The sequence below is a fragment of the Colobus angolensis genome, unplaced genomic scaffold (assembly GCF_000951035.1).
Source record: "Colobus angolensis palliatus isolate OR3802 unplaced genomic scaffold, Cang.pa_1.0 Scaffold156, whole genome shotgun sequence".
In the NCBI taxonomy this organism is placed as follows: Eukaryota; Metazoa; Chordata; class Mammalia; order Primates; family Cercopithecidae; genus Colobus; species Colobus angolensis.
The window spans coordinates 1,237,593-1,250,166 of record NW_012114666.1 but is presented as its reverse complement, the minus strand read 5'-3'; the positions used below and the strand labels follow the sequence as shown (position 1 = coordinate 1,250,166).

General features: G+C 48.2%; 1 protein-coding gene and 1 long non-coding RNA gene across 2 annotated transcripts; one reads left to right on the top strand and one right to left on the bottom strand.

The window, feature by feature from the left end:
- Positions 1-347: 347 nt before the first annotated feature.
- Positions 348-4,222, bottom strand: LOC105507959. Its single transcript, XR_001001183.1, has 2 exons — positions 4,072-4,222; positions 348-2,246 (listed from the first exon to the last, which is right to left on the bottom strand). It is a non-coding gene; the product is annotated as an uncharacterized LOC105507959 (long non-coding RNA).
- Positions 4,223-6,322: 2,100 nt separating this feature from the next.
- PCK1 (phosphoenolpyruvate carboxykinase 1 (soluble)) lies at positions 6,323-11,983 on the top strand. Its single transcript, XM_011936682.1, has 10 exons — positions 6,323-6,440; positions 6,612-6,875; positions 7,313-7,494; positions 7,937-8,140; positions 8,278-8,465; positions 9,134-9,296; positions 9,736-9,960; positions 10,049-10,180; positions 10,597-10,692; positions 10,895-11,983. The coding sequence occupies exons 2-10, from the start codon at positions 6,652-6,654 to the stop codon at positions 11,347-11,349; spliced, it is 1,869 nt and encodes a 622-aa protein (XP_011792072.1). The 5' UTR covers positions 6,323-6,440; positions 6,612-6,651; the 3' UTR covers positions 11,350-11,983.
- The last annotated feature ends 591 nt before the right edge of the window (positions 11,984-12,574 follow it).

The window sequence follows — 12,574 nt, the reverse complement described above, 5'->3', positions numbered from 1 at the left end:
TGCAGCCTTCATAGAAGCGAATGGTCAGCGTCACAGAGAGGTGGCATTGCTCTCTGAAGGGCGAGATCCTTCCTGGGATGGAGGTGGCGTGTAATGTTGGGCTGTGGCACATGCGTGGTTTCTCGTGGCTGGGGCGCCAGTAGACCTCCCCATAAATCTGACAGAGAAAGCTCCAAAGAAAATAAGCCAGCTTTTACATAGTCACTTTGCTGTGGGTCAGTGGTGACTGAAACAGGAGATACCCAGGCCTCCCAAAGGTTCTAACACCTGGATATTTAACTTGTCTTCTGGGCACATGTTTGCAGCAAGAATCATGCTTTAATAACAGGCACCAAGCAAAGTGGTGCAAGTCTAGATTCATTTTTATTTCCTTATTGTGGGAAAAAAATACAAGAACAAACAAAATCACAACACTTCTGGGGAAAGAGTTCTTGAGGATTGTGAATTGTCTCTGCTGGGTACATTTAGCCCTGAGCTCACTGTCTTACGACAGCACAAGCTGTATAGTGAAGTGGGAATGATTAGGTTGAAGGCTGGACAGGGTGATGGGTGTGTTAGAGACCTGTGTGCACCCTAAGTGGGCTTTGGATATCATCCTCCAACCCCTTGCTCCCACATCTTCAAAATAAAAGACTGGACAATATGACCTTTTTAAAAAATCGAGGTGATAGTCACGCAACATAAAATTAACCATCTTCAGGTGCATAATTTAGTGGCATTTACTACATTCACAATGTTGTGTAATGCCCCCTGTCTAGATCCAAAACATTTAATCATCCCCAGAGGAGACGTCCCTATGTCATCTTTTAAGGACATTTTCAATTATATGATTTTATGATGTCAGAATAGGCACTTGACTCATTCAACTTTGTGAAGATACCCTCCAGACTGCAAAGACATTGAGATAACCCCACAAATGTGAAACTTCTAACTATTTGCCCCTAACAAACACAATTGAGGTGGGGTGGATGACCTGAATCGCCCTGGTGGATGACTCTGTGGCCGATCATTACAAGGCTGACTGATATTTTCCTGCTGTCAGAAGCTTCACGATGGGGCCAGTTGGGTGCCCAGTGAGTAGTATCCTTGGCAACAGAGACCCAGGTGGATTTGCATAAATACCCTTCGTCCCAGGACACAGGATTTACACTGTGTATTTCTCATCACCTTCAGGAAAACCACTGTCCCTTTTTTTCTTTACCAGATAAGAGTCAGGCTTTCCTGCAAATTCAGATTCCTGAAGCAAGGGGCATTTTTGTGGTCATCCCTTGGGTGTCCCTGTCACTGCCATCAGTGGCTGGGGTGAAATGAGGAGGTCGTGGCTGTGTGTTTGAGAGCCTTAGCTTGGGAAAATGGTGTCTTTGCCATCTCTGGTTCTCAACTCTTCAGCACAACTTGGTTGTGCTGTGTGGATTTTCAACATGTTCCAGCTATGAAATTCCTTGTACTACGAACATCCAATATGGAAGCTGGAAATGTACAACAGGTCAAATCAGAGATGCCATGGGTGAGGAGGGCTTAGAGCCCGTCTCCCGCAGCTTTTCTCTCTCCTCTGTGAAGGGTGAGTGGAATCACCTTAAATCTCTTAGAACCCAGTTGGGAAAACACGGACCTTGACTTTACATGACCTCCAAGCACTGCTGGTGAGAGTCTTTAGAGTTTCTGTTCTTTTTTTTTTTTTTTTTTTGAGACAGAGTTTCACTCTATCGCCCAGGCTGGAGTGCAGTAATCTCCGCCTCCTGGGTTCAAGTGATTCTCCTGCCTCAGCCTCCTGAGTAGCTGGGATTACAGGCATGTGCCACCATGTCTGGATAATTATTTATATTTTTAGTAGAGATGGGGTTTCACCATGTTGGTCAGGCTGGTCTCAAACTCCCGACCTCAAGTGATCCGCCTGCCTTGGCCTCCCAAAGTCCTGGGATTACAGACATGAGCCACCGCACCTGGCCTGGGATTTCTGTTCTTTTATTGGCCTCCAGGTAACCAAGAAACACCAACGTGTGTTGCAATCAGACTGTCCCCTGAATCCTCCACCATGAGATCCCACCAAAGTCATGACTTTGTTTTCTGTTGCTCACCTGGAACGCAGCCATTCCCCATACCCACCTCCCCTGGTCACATCTGCTGCATCTTGGCTGTCCCTGCCTGTGTTTTCTGCTGTCTTTGTCACTGCTCCATCCTGCACGACATTCTACAGGCGCTTCAAAGTCCAGTTCACCCACTCTTCCAGAACCCTTCATGGTAGCCTGCTGGGAGAAATTGGGCTACAGTCCATCACAGGTGCAAAATGACACCTGAGAGGTGGCCCTGCAGTAGACCAAGTGTGGTGGACAGGCACACCCTGGCCCAGGGGACCCAGAGGACTTGTGTTTGCAACTCCCTTTGCTTCCTTAGGTCTGCCGTGACTGTCTGGCCCCCTCCTGCAGGGGCCATGTGTGAGCAGCTCAAGGAAGTTTCTCACTAACTGCAAAGCTCTGTACCAATGTCTTGATTACATTTTAGATAGCAAACGGTGGCCCTGGCTCTCCCACTGGAACTGTCTATGTGGCGCTTGGCCATGTACAATTTCTCTAATTGGACTATCATGTGGGTCTGATGATAAACCAAATATTCTAACATCAGGGTGGGGGGTCTCCCCAACTCCATCTTAAGTCTTTAAGGAAATTGTTTCTTATGCAGGAAAGCTCCATAGCTTGTGGGATCATGTGCAAAATAAAGACGTAGGCCCCTTGTTCAAAAAGGACAAAAAACCCATATTCCTTTCTCCCATGGTCTATCTGTTGCGGCATATTTTGCATTTGCTGCTTGATGTTGCACTCCCTTGGGCAGGGGATACGCATGGAAACCAGTGCAGACCCTCATGGGCGCACAACCCTGACCTGACTTCCCTGCGCTTGTGCTCAGACCCTTGTCGGGGTGGAGGGTGGCAGTGGTCACTGAGCAGGAAGAGACAGGGGAGCGGGCAGCTGAGGCTCCATCCTCAGAAGCAGAAAGGCTGAGGGAGGCAGAACTGGGCAAGAGCCACGCCGCATGTCCCATCATCCCTTCAAATGTAGAAGTGACACAAACTTAGAAGATCACTGTGAATTTCAGGCAGTGACTCCAGAGCATGAAACCCCAAGAGAAGAGCCCCCTTCCAAGAGTGAGGCATGCTCTTGACTATGAAGTGGACCCTGGGATCAGTATACAGTAGGTGCTCAGCAAGTGCTTGATGACTAGGCACTGGGGTGTAGAGAGGGACAGGGCTCTCAGTTTGAGGACACATCTACAGAACTGACAATAGTAGCTGCTCATTCCCTGTTGAAGGACTGGATGATTCCTTTCTCGATCCTCATCTATACCCAGCTGGGTTTAGACCCTCAGTTTCCTCATCTATAAAATGGGAACGATAACAAAGGTACGTACATCAGAGAAAATCATGGAATGCATCCCATTTCTGGCATGCAGAGAAAGCCCAGTATTATCAAGATTATTATGCCCGATGCTAGAGACATAGCAGGCATTTAATAAACGTTTGAGCTGAGGCTTCCTAGAGAATATGAGATTGCAGCAAATTGGATGTAAAACTTCTCTTTACCTTTTTAAATCCGTCTGATTATCTTGTATCAGGATATAGCTGGTGTGGTCACAAAGCAGGGAAAAAGCTATTGATATCCCTGAGTAACAGCAAAACATGGAGTGGCCCCAGGAAGGTGCAGGGAGGAAGTCCCTTTTCGTTTGAAACTTTTTTAGTGTCCAGTCTTTCTTTCTCCTTCCTTCCCTCATTTTGTACCTGGGTCCAACTTTTTATACGTTTTTCAAAAGAAGAGCAGCCTTGGACCTACGAAAATCTGAGCCCAAGAAGCCTCCAGAAAGCTAGGAGGTTTCTAGCATCTGCCCCGAAACAACCAACGCAACTCACAGGCATAGTGAGTCACCTCCACGCCCCACCCACTGAGCACACACTGCAAAGTCCACTCAGGGGGTTCACCGGGGGTCTTCAGGGATCCCACCAGCAGGGCGCCTGTTCAGCTGCTTCTTCAAGTCCCTGTTGAAACCAACAGAGAGTACTTAGTTTTGAGGTTTATTTACAAATAAGCTGATGGTCAGATGGGCAAGACCCATGCCTCCGGCCAGCCCCTTGAAACTGTTGTCAATGAGTCCCCCGTTGGGGCAGGGAGTCTCTAAGGACAGGGAAAGATGGGGGCCCGAGGGTATCATCTGCCAAGACCTAAGGCACCTGCACCCATACTTCTGCCTGTGTGTCCTCAAAACCCTCTACTTTATTATGATTCTTCTTCCAGAGACCTCTGTCCTTTGAGGCAAGTCTGTAAACCAATGTTTGCTTTTTAACATTTTGACAAGGGACAGTTGCGGGGGAGTCACACCGTCCTTCCATGCTGTAAACGCAGGTAACGAAAGGATTGGCTGAGGGTCGGTGGTGACTCACTGCTCCGACATTTTACTTGAACTAGCTGTTTCTCTCCCAGAAGACTCAGAACATAAGCACCTTGAATGGACGGGTTGCATTTAGGACTCCAAATAAGTTCTGCTTTCCCATTTTTGTTTTCAATCTATGTGCTCTTTCAGGGACTCAAACCTGTTACCATTTTATCAGCAAAATGAGACTTTCTACTAATTTGGTGGGACAAGCCTCGCCGGGAGTGATGTGTGTGTCATGGAATTGTGGTTGTGCATTGGAATGGCTAATTCCCTGATGTCAGATGCTAAGGAAGTGGCCTCAGCTACTGAGCATCAATCACGTCACTGCTGGGTTTAGACACAACATGAACTTATATATGGATGACAGCACCACTAATAATGAATGCCAGTGACCTAAACAGGGAATAACTTCAAATGAAACAAAATGCACCTCATATCGTAGTTACCCTGAAAGACACAACTGGCTGAATAAAATCTGGTTAAATGAAACCTAGCAAAGGGTTGATAATTTTGGTGGAACTTGATGATGTGTGCATGCCCAACACGGTGTGACCCAAGTCCCCTGGGAGGGTCCTCTAAGTGAGTTTGGTTGGAGGCTACCATTCACAGTGCCTTGCATTTGCAGAGCGGCTCTTTCTAAGCCCAGTCCTGGGGTTATCTCCGGGATCATCCCACATCCCAGCGGGAAGATGGGCCAAGTCCCCACCTGACCTCATCTTAGGCAGAGAGGCTTCCACGGAAGTGTGGGCTGGCTGTGGGGAGTTGAGGCCTAGCCCTGCTCTTTTGACGTTTCACCCCATGTTCTCCAAACTCTAGCAAGCAGCTTCCATAGTTCATTAAATTGAACTGAAAGTCTGATGGCTTGTAAAGCAAATTCTTTATAACTATTATAAAGGTTTCATTGCTTAAGCATATAATCTAGCAAAACTGCCATGCCCCCTCCACTCCCTAAATTCTAAGACTTGCCAGGGAAGTGAACAGTGTCTAGTGGACTGCAGGAGTAACTGCACTCAGCCCAGAACTCCCTGGAGGACACAGGGAAGGTTCTGGAAAGTTGGTGGTACCTCACAGGGAGAGACGTGGTGCTCCAGGCCCCAACTTCCTCCTGTTCAGATACTCACTCTGCCACCCACCAGCCAGCTGGGAGTAGTTACACAGTCTCTGCCTCAGTTTCCCTATCTGTACATGGGTTGTTCATAGCCTCCACCTCAGAGGTTAGTAATGATGCCAGGCTCTTAGAACAGTACTCAGTATATGTGCATTCTGTGCCTACTCTATGCCAAGCACTATAGATAGAAAAATGAACAAAATAGGGAGAAATCCCTGCCCTCATGGAGTTTATTTACATCTGGGGCAGTTGGGGGCACACAGCAATCAATAGAGTGATTAGCCCCCAGTTAGGTTAGGTATTTCCAATCTTTGCCTATAAGCCACATATTTGCCCAAATTAGGCTGCCTCCTTCCCATGAACTTTGACTGTGAACTTTGACTGTGGGATGACATCTTATAGCTGTGGTGTTTTGCCAACCAGCAGCTCTTGGCACACAAAATGTGCTGCCAGCAGCCCTTGAAGTCCAGTAGGTGCCCTGGGCAGCCTTGTCCTCGACCCCACCCGCCTATTAAGAAAAGAGTGCTGTGTTTTGCATCAGCAGTAAAATGCATCAAGGTTTAGTCAATTGGAAGTTGTGTCAAAACTCACTACGGGTGGTTGAGGGCCTGAAGTCTCCCAGCATTCATTAACAACTATTGTTCAATGATTATCTCCCTGGGGCGTGTTGCAGTGAGTTGGCTCAAAGCATAGCTGACCCTGGCCATGATCCAGAGACCTGCCCCCTGATGTCAGTGGGGAGCCTCCCTGGGTGCAGCCGAGGGGCAGGACTATTGTTTTCCACAGTATTTAAAGCTGGGAGGTTCTGCCACCGAGCACGGCCTTCCCACTGGGAACACAAACTCGCCAGCGGGAAGAACCCGGAAAGAAACCTTGGATCTCCCTTCGAGATCATCTAAAGAGAAGAAGGGTAAGTAGAGCTTTGCATTTACATTTCGAAAAATTACAAAGATGAACTCATTTTTTTCCTGAGAGTAATAACTATTTGGCAATGCACGGCCCTAGCAAAAGGCCGTCGTCGAATGTGTTTGAAGATGTCTGTTGTTGTTTTTGTTCTGGACGCTTGCGTTTTCTATTTCAGGTGACCTCACATTCGTGCCCCTTAGCAGCACTCTGCAGAAATGCCTCCTCGACTGCAAAACGGCCTGAACCTCTCGGCCAAAGTCATCCAGGGAACCCTGGACAGCCTGCCCAAGGCAGTGAGGGAGTTTCTTGAGAACAGTGCTGAGCTGTGTCAGCCTGATCACGTCCACATCTGCGACGGCTCCGAGGAGGAGAATGCGCGGCTTCTGGGCCAGATGGAAGAGGAGGGCATCCTCAGGAGGCTGAAGAAGTATGACAACTGGTAAGCTCGGCCCGCACTGACTGCCCCAGCCCCCTGCAGGCAGGGCTCCCCTGTGTCTCCTGGGGGTTGGTGGAGAAAGGTGAATGAAGGCCTCTCGGGAGTTTCAGACTCTTGAGAAGTTGATTGCAATGGTCAGAACCATACAGATTTGAGTTTTGTGACGTTAGTGGGCTAGCCCAAGCTTTAAATGAGGTGGTGTGCACAAAAACTCTGCCAACTAGATTCTTGATAAAAACGAAAGACAGCCCCCGTCCTACAGACCAGCTCCTAGTTGAGTAAATGCCCACCTGGCCATGTCTTAGATGGTCTGTGTGTTCACACGGATGGACTGTTGTTAGCATGCTCAGCACTCTGCTAGGCATGGAAAGCCACGGTATTGAAGGAGATGGTTCGCTGCCTGTGGTGCTTGGCTGAAAGGAAGCCTGTGATTTTTGCAGCTGGTTGGCTCTCACTGACCCCAGGGATGTGGCCAGGATTGAAAGCAAGACAGTTATCGTCACCCAAGAGCAAAGAGACACAGTGCCCATCCCCAAAACAGGCCTCAGCCAGCTTGGTCGCTGGATGTCAGAGGAGGATTTTGAGAAAGCGTTCAATGCCAGGTTCCCAGGGTGCATGAAAGGTGAGCGGAACGTTGATTTGATTGGGAAAAATAGCAGAGAACCTTTTCTTATGACTTCTATCCTAATGGTAATTCAAACAGTAATGGAAGCTCCCACCACCTCAGATATCTTCCAGTTCCATACATGAAGTTGGCAATGTATCGAAAACGCACACCCTCTTCTGCTTTTACAGACTGTCTTATACAAACGTGGAAACTATTTCCATGCATGTGGGTTTTAAATAGCTTGGTGGGACCTGGTTGTGTATGTATGAAAACTCTTTAATTTCAGCAGGCTCTTCACTCTCCAGTGGCCTCTCCTAACCTAGGGGGGCTGGTGGCCAGCAGGGTGTGGTGGTGTTAGTGGAAGACTGTGAAAATGGGTCTACCTGGGAAAACAATGCTGGTTGTGTTCGAAGTCCAAGGTCGTTTCTCACCAGTGCCCACCCATCGAACCCTATAGGTCGCACCATGTACGTCATCCCGTTCAGCATGGGGCCGCTGGGCTCGCCTCTGTCGAAGATCGGCCTCCAGCTGACGGATTCGCCCTACGTGGTGGCCAGCATGCGGATCATGACGCGCATGGGCATGCCCGTCCTGGAAGCACTGGGCGATGGGGAGTTTGTCAAATGCCTCCATTCTGTGGGATGCCCTCTGCCTTTACAAAGTAAGTGTATTATTTCAGAATCAAAAGTCAAAATAAAAAAAGAAAGCTGAACAACAAACCCCGGCGGGCGCCTCGGGGACCCCCAAGCAGGGCGCGCTGACGTGGCGCCCTGACGTGGGAGGGGTCCTTGTTCACAGAGCCTTTGGTCAACAACTGGCCCTGCAACCCGGAGCTGACGCTCATCGCCCACCTGCCTGACCGCAGAGAGATCATCTCCTTTGGCAGTGGGTACGGCGGGAACTCGCTGCTCGGGAAGAAGTGCTTTGCTCTCAGGATAGCCAGCCGGCTGGCCAAGGAGGAAGGGTGGCTGGCAGAGCACATGCTGGTGAGTCTGCAGGAAGCCCTGAGGTGCAGATGAGAGACCCTGGGGGTGGCAGAAACAAACAGCATTACAGTTCCCATCCGGCAAGACCCAGTACACCTTTCCGAGCGTGCAGGTTCCCAGACAGATTGGGAAACCCTACCAGTAATGATTAGTGCACACGTATATGTCACTTTTGAAGGCCCCCAAACACCAGGGGACCATAGAGATCCTTTGGACTTCATGATTCTGTGAATGTTTGTTTGCACTGATACCTGAAGAAATAGATCTTGAGGGCCTACATTCCAACCTCTGGGCTGAAGTACCAACCTCGGGGAGAAGGAAACAAAGATCACAATAAAGACTCTTGTCCCCAGCCGGGCACAGTGGCTCAAGCCTGTAATCCCAGCACTTTGGGAGGGCGAGACGGGAGGATCACGAGATCAGGAGATCGAGACCATCCTGGCTAACACGGTGAAACCCTGTCTCTACTGAAAAATACAAAAAACTAGCCGGGCGAGATGGCGGGCGCCTGTAGTCCCAGCTACTCGGGAGGCTGAGGCAGGAGAATGGCGTAAACCTGGGAGGCGGAGCTTGCAGTGAGCTGAGATCCGGCCACTGCACTCCAGCCTGGGCGACAAAGCGGGACTCCATCTCAAAAAAAAAAAAAAAATGAATCTTGTCCCCAACAGATCCTGGGTATAACTAACCCCGAGGGTGAGAAGAAGTACCTGGCAGCAGCATTTCCCAGCGCCTGCGGGAAGACCAACCTGGCCATGATGAACCCCAGCCTCCCCGGGTGGAAGGTTGAGTGTGTTGGGGATGACATCGCCTGGATGAAGTTTGACGCACAAGGTGACTCTTTTAGACCCAACTGTTGGTAACGATTGGACTCGAGTGAATTATTGACCTTCAAAACATGCCACGTTCTCCTTGATCCAGTGTTTGGATTTTTAAATTCTGTTAGTCCAGAGTTGGCCAAACCTTAGAAATATGTATTCTGTAAGAATTCTTCAATTTAATATTCAATCTGGATTGAAACTGGGCCATATGTTGCTGTTTGTTTACATACATACATTTGTTTAAATGGTATTGGTGGAAAATTGTGGAGGAAGCAAGAATTGTAAACATCTCAAAGTTGCATATGATGCTTGGATGAAAAGAGATAAATGTATATTCTAGGGAGGGAAGAAAGATTTGAGAAGTTGGCATAGAAATTAGTCTGGCAAGATATAAGAGTATGTATTCTGCTTTGCCTGGCACTCACTACTACTTCTCTGGTTTAAATCTCCAGGTAATTTAAGGGCTATCAATCCAGAAAATGGCTTTTTTGGTGTCGCTCCTGGGACTTCTGTGAAGACCAACCCCAATGCCATCAAGACCATCCAGAAGAACACCATCTTTACCAACGTAGCCGAGACCAGCGACGGGGGCGTTTACTGGGAAGGCATTGATGAGCCGCTAGCTTCAGGCGTCACCATCACTTCCTGGAAGAATAAGGAGTGGAGCCCAGAGGATGGTGCATCCCCGCCAGAGGCCTCGGTGCGCCGGGCTGCAGGGACTGCCTGTTTGAGCCAGGCACTCACGGGCCTTTCTCCATCTTACAGGGGAACCTTGTGCCCACCCCAACTCGAGGTTCTGCACCCCTGCCAACCAGTGCCCCATCATTGATGCTGCCTGGGAGTCTCCGGAAGGCGTTCCCATTGAAGGCATTATCTTTGGAGGCCGTAGACCTACTGGTGAGGCTCTCCTTCATTTAGGCTGGGAACATGGGTGTGCTGGGTACCAAAGGGCATCTGTGAAATCTCTGCTTTTCCACGACCTTGTCAGAGGGTACCCAGGGGCTTCCTTTCTTGAGCTTCCTTTCCAAAGAGCCAGAAAAATTGGCAAGTTCAAATGTAGAACCAACCCTTCTGGTCACCTGGAACCTTTCTGAATCCTTAATCTATCATAGCTTGATCAAATTTTACTTTTTACTTTGTGGCCTCAGTCATGTAGCTTTGACCTAGCAGTTTTCTGCAGTTTAGCTTGGTGAATGCAAAACTAGCTCAATTACAAAGTTATTGTCTTTCCATGTTGTGAATAACACCACTGGTTGTAGAGGCTGAATTTTAAAGCCTCTAATGAATGTTTTTTTTTTTTTTTCCTGCTAAAGGTGTCCCTCTAGTCTATGAAGCTCTCAGCTGGCAACATGGAGTCTTTGTGGGGGCGGCCATGAGATCAGAGGCCACAGCAGCTGCAGAATATAAAGGTAAGTCAAAGTCCTGATTTGAGACCACAGAGAAGTGGGATTAGCGTGCTCTTCATCACTCTTATATCTCTCTCCTTCTCTGTGTCTGTGTGTGGGGAGAGAGAGAGAGAGAGGAGAACAAAGCATGCTGATGTCAACCATCAATGGGGTCAGTTTTGCCTAGGAGAGCATCATTTACCAATGGAAGCTCCCTGTCTAACAGGCAAAATCATCATGCACGACCCCTTTGCCATGCGGCCCTTCTTTGGCTACAACTTCGGCAAATACCTGGCCCACTGGCTTAGCATGGCCCAGCACCCAGCAGCCAAATTGCCCAAGATCTTCCATGTCAACTGGTTCCGGAAGGACAAGGAAGGCAAATTCCTCTGGCCAGGCTTTGGAGAGAACTCCAGGGTGCTGGAGTGGATGTTCAACCGGATCGATGGGAAAGCCGGCGCCAAGCTCACACCCATAGGCTACATCCCCAAGGAGGATGCCCTGAACCTGAAAGGCCTGGGGCACATCAACGTGATGGAGCTCTTCAGCATCTCCAAGGAATTCTGGGAGGAGGAAGTGGAAGAGATTGAGAAGTATCTGGAGGATCAGGTCAATGCTGACCTCCCCTGTGAAATCGAGAGACAGATCCTTGCCTTGAAGCAAAGAATAAGTCAGATGTAATCAGAGCCTGAGTGCTTTACCTTTAAAATCATCCCCTTTCCCATCCACAAGGTGCAATAGAAGCGAGAGAGGGCAAGTTTTCCCAAATTGATGCCACCATAATAATCATCACCGCCGTGCCCAGATCTGAAAGGCACACTTTGATTTTTTTGAGGGTAAGAACCACAGAACACCAGCTAGTAGCTAATGAAATTGAGAAGGGAAATCTTGGCATGCCTCCAGAAATTTACACCCAATGCATAGTTTGTTCAAATTTAAGGTTACTCAGGCATTTGATCTTTTTAGTGTTTTTTCACTTTAGCTGTGTGGATTAGCTAGAATGCACACCAAAAAAATACTTGAGCTGTATATATATGTGTGTGTGTGTGCGTGTGCATATACGTCCACATGTGTCTGTGTGGTATATTTGTGTATGTGTATTTGTATGTGCTGTTATCGAAACTATATTTAATACCTTTGGAAAAATCCTGGGCAAGATGACCTACTGGTTTTCCTTGAAAAATGTTGCTGGGTTATTAATAAGTGTGCTTAAATTATTTTTATACACCATTGTTCCTTACCTTGACATAATTGCAATATTTCTCCCTTACTACTTCTTGGAAAAAAATTACAAAATAAAGTTTTATAGAAAAGATGGATTTGCTTTGCTTGGTTTTTCTTATTTGAGCTACCAAGCAGAGTGAACTCTGATTAAACATCTTGTGATTTAAATCCTGCCCCCTCCCCAAGAAGGTGGGGACGTTCAGAATCACACTTGAAGAGCAGGTGGGTTGTCTGGTCCCAGGGAGAAGGAAGGAGCCGATGGGGAGGAATGAGTCAGGGAACCGTAGTTGGCGTTTTCTGAATTTGTTGAAGCCGCTAGTTGGCGTCCTTTAACAATTCTACAAACCTTTAGATGGTGAGGCTTCTGTGGCTGGACTGGGAAGGTTTAATGTATGCTTTTTGACAATTTGGGTCTGGAGGGGGCTTAGGCTTCCACAAAAATTACATTGTGGACAGTTTCATAGACTTTTGCCTTTTAACTCTTCAAAGCAACAGTTTTCTCAACTGTCATCCCCGCGTGGGAGCAGGGGAAGACAACTGTTCTTGAGAAGGAAAAGCCGACAGGATCTGGGTTGAGCAAGCATTAATTGAGCGCCTTCTGTATCCTGGACATCATGCCAACACCATGGGCTGCCCGAGAACAGAGGTGGGTGGTTTGGTCCCCAGCTCCGCCTTGAACCTC